Here is a 7,835-nt window from a genome sequence, read left to right as displayed (position 1 = left end):
GCAACTTGAATACAAAGACGGGTGAATGGGACTTAAAGGATGAACAGGAGTGTGTTAGGTGGAGAATTGCAGGCACACAAAACGGTGTGTGTCAAGGCAGAAAGCCAAGACCACACAGGTTTGGTGGGGAGGGTACGACCTGCTTGGGGCAGTGGAGGTCTGCTGCAGACAAATTAGAAATGGCTTTGTGTGCCAGACCAATAGGCTTAGTTTTTATCCTGTCTGAGCACTGAGGGTTGAAATATCTCCTAAGCTTCAAACCTCACTCCCACCACACTCTGCACACATATACACACATCCCACTGTGGAAATCACAGCCAGACTTTGGATGTCCCCAAGCCCTGTGATAGGCACACTCAATACAGAGGGTGTAGGGAAAGAGATTCCCACTGTCATATATTTATTCAGAAATTAAAAAAAAAAAAAAAAAACCTGTTGCCATCCAGTTGATTCCCACTCATAGCGAGTCTATAGACAGAGTAGAACTGCCCAGTAGCGTTCCCAAGGAGTGGCTGGTGGATTCAAACTGCTGACCTTTTGGTTAGCAGCCGAACTTTTAACCACTGTGCCAATAAGTGCTTACTAAATGTTAACTCTGTAGTGTGAGGAATGGAGGCAAAAGAAGGACACATTGTCTAGCCTCAGTACATGTATAATCTAGTTGCTAACACTTTTCCCCTGGCTTGCCAAGTCATCATTCTGTCAACACATATTTATTGGACAATTATCTGAGGGAAAGGTACCCCCTTCCTTCTTTTCCCCACCAGGACAGAACCAACCCTAGTTGTTCCAACTATCTTCTGCCCCCATGGTAAGCCCACATCAACATCACGAGTATCATTTTCATCATTAAATGGATGAAACTTAAGTTTAGATGGAGGATAAATTTTTGGAAGTGGTTCCTTCAAATGGTCCATCTGGATATGTCGACAAAGTCCCTTTTGTTATGATGGTTGGGATATGCACCATCCAGAAAGCACATGCCAACACATAGTTAAAGAATGCACAAATTAATGTAATTATACATATGCCCGAACGCTTGGAGACAAACTGATTCCTCTTAATAATCGGGTTAATTTATCGAGCATCTATTCTATGCACATGTACATTATGCACATCCTTACGACATAAAGGATAAGGTTAATCTCATTTCATGTAGGTGGGGAAATAATTTGCCCAAGGTCATACAGTCAATATGTGTTGGAGCCAAGAGTTGAACAGTTGCTTTATCTGTTTCTCGTTAATATTTTTCTCACCCTACCCCGCTGCTTTTACCATGCTTTTATAAATGTGAAACCGTTCTCACCTAAAAAATAACGTGGTGAATTCGTCATTAATTCACATAATTACTTTCTTCCCCAACCCGGAGTTTATTTTATTACGTTAGGGAAAGCGAATGTTTACATACCACTTTGGCTTAAAGTGAGACCGACCTCACTCGCCTCCACCCAACCACCCCGCCCTAACCACGCCTGCGCACGCCTCCTCCGCAGCCCCCTTTGAAGTTCATTTGGGCGCTCAGCCACGCCTCCTCTCCCGCACCGCCTCCCTCCCCCGCCCCCCGCCCGTGGCATATAAAGTCCGGAGCGAGGGATCGCGCCGGGAGCGGCAAGCGAGCGGACGCGAGGACTGGGCATGCTCCGTTGCGGCGCAGGTTTTGGTCACAAGTAGGAAGAAGCCAGTGCACGACACCGGCACAGAGAAGCGGGAGCCGCCACCGCATCGCGGCCGTGGGTTCCGTCGTCGCTGCCTGGGAGCAGGAGTAGGGCGGAAGCCGGAGCAGGCGAAGGACGAGGCCGCCGGGACAGGAGCTTTCCAACCTACTCTACCGTCTTCTGCTTCTGTATGCGCGCGGTGCACCGGACCACTGGATCAGTCACCTGGGCGACAGGGATTCCCGAGCGGGGGAGCCGGAGCGGACGGGACCCTCCGTCCGTCGGCTGCGGCCCGAAGGCGCCCCCACGGGGCGGAGCAGTCTCTGCCGCGGTCTCCTACGAGTAGCTGAGTGTCCGGCGAGCGACCGGTGCCCCGCGCCCGGAACGAGCGGCAGCCGTCAGAGGAGGAGAAGGGGGCGGCCATGGGGCTGCTGTCCCAAGGCTCGCCACTGAGCTGGGAGGAGACCAAGCGCCACGCTGACCACGTGCGGCGGCACGGGATCCTCCAGTTCTTGCACATCTACCATGCTGTCAAGGACCGGCACAAGGACGTGCTCAAGTGGGGCGACGAGGTGAGCGTCCGCGGCCCCCGCTCCGCCGGGAGCCCCTTCCAGTCCGCTCTGCGCCACCTTTGTTCGGCGAGGCCCGGCCCGCGTCCCGCACGACCCCCCCAGGGTCCCCGGGCGCCTCCCGGTGCCGGGCGCGCCGCCCCTGCCCTCGCCCTTTCTCTTCCATTCATTCACTTGTTTGGGTCTTGTCCAGTCGACAAATGTGAATTGGGCGCTGGGAGGGCGTAAGCGTGAAAAAGTGACATTCGGTGTTGTGAGTAGTTTTCAGGCTGCATCATCTGCCGGCCACCTTCTCCGATTCACCCTCGTGTTCCAAAACTCGTTTTTGCGATTAACATAGAAGGGGCTAGATTGTTATAGAAGGCGCGTTGCTGTTTAGGAATCAGGTGTTCCGGATGTTCGCTTCTGCCCCACCTGATCCAGGTGTCTTCCTCTTAAACCTCTCTAAATTCTTCTCGTCACTCCTACACACATAGTTTGTAGGTACAAATTGAAGCACGGTTTCAATTTTCCTGAAGGAGTAGGTGGAGAGAGGGAACTTTGCTGATTCTGTTTAATCTTAAACGGGAACGTTTAGAGCTTAAAAATTGGGATTTGTTAGTGCCTTTCCGTGGCCTGTCTCCTGGCATCTAAATTTTAAAAACCATTACTTAAACATGTGTGCATCCTTGAGGTTAAATGTCTCGGGATTCGCAGTATGTTTGAACCATTGTTAATTTGATTGATGTGGAAAGTATTGTCACCTGTTAGATTTAAAGTCTTTTCTACCAAAACTTTTTGTGCCCTCCCTCCCCGTTTTAAAAAATTATAGGTATATGTATAGCCATACTCAAGCCGTTGCCCTCGAGTCGACTCCGACTCATTAGCGACCGTATATGATACAGTGGAACTGCCCCATAGGTTTTCCAAGGCTGTAATCTTTATGGAAACAGATTGCCACGTCTTTCTTCCTCAGAGTGGCTGGTAGGTTCAACTGCCCCATCCCTTGGTTAGCAGCTGAGTGCTTAACCACGGTGCCACCAGGGCTCCTTCACATGTTACAGTGTAGATAATTAAGTGACTTGTTGAGAAGTCCATCTCTAGTTTTCATGTTTTGCGGTAGATGGCTTGCCGGCACTAGCTGAAGTAGTTTATTAATCTTCTGGTCAGCATTGTTATCACTCTGTGATGAAAGTGCTACGCCTGTGCAGAATATCTTCTTGAAAAAAGTTTTTTTCTGTTTCTAAGACTGGAATATAATTCTGCCTTCTACAACTGAAGGAATTACGCTGTTTTAAGTTGTTGTTAGGTGCAGTCGGCTTGGTTCTGACTCATAGCAACCCCATGTATAACAGAACGAAACACTGCCAAGTCTTGTGCCATCCTCACAATCGTTGCTATGTTTGAGCCCATTATTGGCAGCCACTGTGTCAGTCCATCTCATTGAGGGTCTTCCTCTTTTTCGCTCACCCTCTAGTTTACCAAGCATGATGTCCTTCTTCAGGGACTGATCCCTCCTGGTAACCTGTCCGAAGTATGTGAAACAAAGAAGTCTTGCCATCCTTGCTTCTAAGGAGCATTCTTGCTGTACTTCTTCCAAAATAGATTTGTTTGTTCTTCTGGCAGTCCATGGTATATGTAGTATTCTTCACCAACACGATAATTCAAAGGCATCAATTCTTCAGTCTTCCTTATTCGTTTCCAGCTTTCTCATGCATATGAGATGATTGAAAATACCATGACTTGGATCAGGCACACCTTAGTCCTCAAAGTGACATCTTTGCTTTTTAGCACTTTAAAGAGGTCTTTTGCAGAAGATTTGCCCAGTACAATGATGTCGTTTGACTTTTTGACTGCTGCTTCCTTGGGCGTTGATTGTGGATCTAAGTAAAATGAAATCCTTGACTACAATATTTTCTCCGTTTATCATGATGTTACTTATTGGTCTAGTTGTGAGGATTTTTGTTTTCTTTATGTTGAGGTGTAATCCATACTGAAGGCTGCAGTCTTTGATCTTCATTGGTAAATGCTTCAAGTCCTCTTCTTTTCAGCAGGCAGAGTTGTGTCATCTCCATATCACAGGTTGTTAATGAGTCTTCTTCCAATCCTGATGCCTCGTTCTTTTTCATATAGTCCAGCTTCTTGGATTACTTGCTCAGCATACAGATTGGATAAGTATGGTGAAAGGATACAACCCTGACACACACCTTTCCTGATTTTAAACCGTACAGTATCCCCTTGTTTTGTTTGAGCATCTGCTTCTTGATCTATGTACAGGTTCATCATGAGCACAATTAAGTGTTCTGGAATTCCCATTCTTCAAAATGTTACCCATAATTTGTTACGTTTTAAATTAGAAAAGTGTTGTTACTAGTAAATTGCCTTCCTAAAATAAGTGGTTTGTCACACTAATTTGGACAGAAAAAGGTCATGTGTTTGGTGATAATTCCCCAGTTTTAGTTTAACTAAACTTAAGTTCATTGTTTCTTCACAGCATCTGAAATTTTGTATATTCATTTGTATATTGTCTGTCACTCACAAAAATGTAAGCCCCGGGAGGGCAGGGGTGTTTGTGCATGTTTTTGTTTCGTTTTTTAAAATAACTTACCATTTCTCCTTTCCCCTCCAGCCCTTTTAAACTGCTAATCTACTTTTGTTTCTATGCATTTGCCTATTTTAGATATTTCAGTTAAGATCATACAGTATTTGTTCTTTTGTGCCTTGCTAATTTCACTTAGCATAATATTTTCAAAGTTCATCCATGTCCTAGCATATATCAGAACTTAATTTCTCTTTATTGCTGTATGTATATACCACATTTTGTTTATCCATTCACCTGTTGATAGACACTTGAGTAGTTTTTGCCGTTTGACTATTGTGAATAGTGCTGCTATAAATACTGGTGTACAAGTATCTGTGTTCCTGCTTTCAAGTCTTTTTGAGTATATAGCTAGCAACGGAATTGATGAGTCATATAGTAATTCTTAGTTTAACTTTTTGAGGAATTGCCAAGCTTTTCCACACCAACTGCACCATTTACATTCCCACCAACAATGGGTAAGTGTTTCAGTTTCTCCACGTTCTTGCCAACACTTATTTATAATTGGCTGTTATGCATCTTTTTCACCCCTTTCCATAGGGCCTAGACTAGTGCCTGGTACGGGAGGCATCAAGTACTTGTGGAATGATGAATGAGTGAACTGTCGTTTAAGGTGGCCAATAACTAGCCCTGCTTGAGAATTAAAAGTTAAAATTTCGTTTTTGCCTGTTTGACATTTAACTAGGTCTACCTAAAAAAAAAAAAAAAGGGCAGTTAATGTCTTCAGTAGTATTTGTCCCAAACTGCTATCAACGGGGGCGTAGCAACTTACTGTAGACTCCTCTTCCAACCCTGCCCCTGCAGGCCTCATCCTACCCATCTTTGGCTCATTTGCTGCATTCACACAGGACTTTCCAGGGTTCCTTAGTCTTCATCTTTTAAAAACGTTTTCCTCCTTGTCTCCTGCTGATAGAAAGAACATTTTAATGATGTAAATTTACCTATTTCATTTAAGTGACTTTTCTAGTTGTTGAGTAATCTGAAGTGAGTAAGAGATGAAAAGCAGGACCTCGTAGTACCTGCTGTCCCCAATTTTAGCAGACTGTGTTAGAGAGGGTTACTAATAGGTGTAGGCCTTTTTACCTCTTAAAGGGGCATTGAGTAGAGTGGCAATAATGCAGACTTGTATTATGCTTCTAAAGGGGAAAATTGTGCCCATCATTTCAGTGAAGTGACAGCACTTCTTGAAAACATCATACTGGTCATATCTGTTGAGTATTAGACATTTGAGTTGTTCAAGACTAGTAAGTTGGCCGGAATAGTACTTACTACTCTTACATTAAAATGTGTTAAAGATGTTTTCTGAAAACTTTCATCAGTGACTGTTGAGAATGGATCTTTAAATTTCTTACAAATATTCAATGTCATAAATGAAATACAAGGCTATAAATTGATTTTTTTAAACTTGGTTTAAGAGATGCTTCTTTTACCAACATTTTACTGTTTTATTTTATGATCTATCCTCCCTATCCTAGATTTTTTTTCTCATGTCCACCCCCCGCCCCTTGCTGTTTTTCCATCAACAAATCAGTGTCATTTGGAGTGAGAGTTACTGTTTAACAGAAACCACAGATAGAAAAGTTATCTTGGATTTAAAAAATAACCATATTTTTTATTATTTTAAATTCTGCTTCAATTATGTCTCCGGGTGAAGTATAGAATTTTCACGAAGAATGACATATTTCTGCCTGCAAGTGTTGATAGTCCAGTTGGAAATAAGTACCTGACGACACAAGGGGAAGAATTCAGATTGTGAATAGACCAGTTAGTTACCAAAAAAGCCCAGCTCATCTTTCTTCCTCTGGAATGTCCCTGGCCTCTCCCCCAGGAGTCTGTCACCCACCCTTGACCTGTGAAATGCATGTTCTCTTTCTCATTGTGGTACCTCTGCATCTAGTATGGGCAGAGAGAAGGTATGGCATTCTCTTGGTTGGGGGAGGGAGGTCCCTCTCACACATAAGTATTTGCTAGTGCCTCTGTTCTTCCAGCATTCATGTCAAAGTAATCACCCTTTTATGTTACCGAGCGTTATTTTTCAAAGTGCAGTTCATGATCCGTTAGTGCGTTGAGAAATAGATTTAGAAGATTCCAATCAGGATTTTTTTAAAAACTGAAACGGATTAGAATGAAGAGTATCAGTTCACGTACATAATAAGAATACTCTAGTACAAATTTTTGAGTTATTTATTTGAGGTGGTGTGTATTAAGTCTCATATAAATTATTTCTTACTGTGTGTCACAGTCAAACGGGGTTGAAAGTCACAATCTTAGATCATGGAAGGCTTCCTTGATGAGGTGAGCCTTGTAAAGAAGAATGGGAGAGAAATAACTCCAAGCTTAGTGCTAATCCTTGTAATAGTAGGAATTCACTATTCCATGTACTGAATAGAAGTCTGAAGATAGGTCTGGAGAGTCAGACAGCAAGTAAGCTTGTTTGTATGCTGAAGCCTTGGGAAATAACTGAGAAAGACCGCTGAACAGATAAAAGTAGAGAAGGGTGTGGTGGGTGGTGTGGCCCCTGGAGATGAAGGATGGCCTTGTCAGACAGTGTTTTAGATATGGTGTGTTGGACTATGCTAATGTGATACCAAAATATTGCTGTTTTGGGGAAGTTTTGGTGTTGCATTTACAGGGCCATGAACTTTGATTAAAAAAGAAATAAAAAGTGAGCCTTAATAGTAAGACTGTGGTCATAGATATACTTGGAAGGAGACCCTGCCACTTTAGAAAGGCTGAGCCCTAATTTCTGGAACAGCATTTGTCTCTTTGCATGAGAAAGAACTCTAGATTTGGAATTTAACTTGTGTTCTAGTCCAGGGCGTGCCAAACTGGCCATGTGATCTTGAGCCTGTTTCCTCATTTGGAAAATGGGGGTTGGATCCTCCTGATCCCTTCTAGCTTTTACAATTTGAGTCCGTAAGATTATTAATAACATGCATATTTCTTTTTTTTTTTTAAATATTTTATTGTACTTCAGGTGAAGGCTTACAGAACAGATAGTTTCTCATGTAACAGTAACACACATGCTGTTTT

The 7,835-nt window shown here is 43.4% G+C and overlaps 1 protein-coding gene across 3 annotated transcripts in view; it reads left to right on the top strand.

Moving 5' to 3' along the window:
• Window positions 1-1,637: 1,637 nt before the first annotated feature.
• Window positions 1,638-7,835, top strand: part of GCLC (glutamate-cysteine ligase catalytic subunit) — a 54,674-nt gene continuing 48,476 nt past the window's right edge. For all 3 annotated transcript variants that reach the window (XM_004386815.2, XM_023741110.1, XM_004386814.2), the window contains exon 1: window positions 1,638-2,227. In XM_004386815.2, coding sequence (XP_004386872.1) covers window positions 2,078-2,227 — 150 coding nt within the window. In that variant the 5' untranslated portion in view covers window positions 1,638-2,077. The remainder of the gene's footprint in view (window positions 2,228-7,835) is intronic.

The sequence above is a fragment of the Trichechus manatus genome, unplaced genomic scaffold (genome assembly GCF_000243295.1).
Source record: "Trichechus manatus latirostris isolate Lorelei unplaced genomic scaffold, TriManLat1.0 scaffold00172, whole genome shotgun sequence".
Classification (NCBI taxonomy): Eukaryota; Metazoa; Chordata; class Mammalia; order Sirenia; family Trichechidae; genus Trichechus; species Trichechus manatus.
The sequence above is the reverse complement of the archived record's forward strand: the minus strand, read 5'-3'. Positions and strand labels throughout refer to the sequence as shown.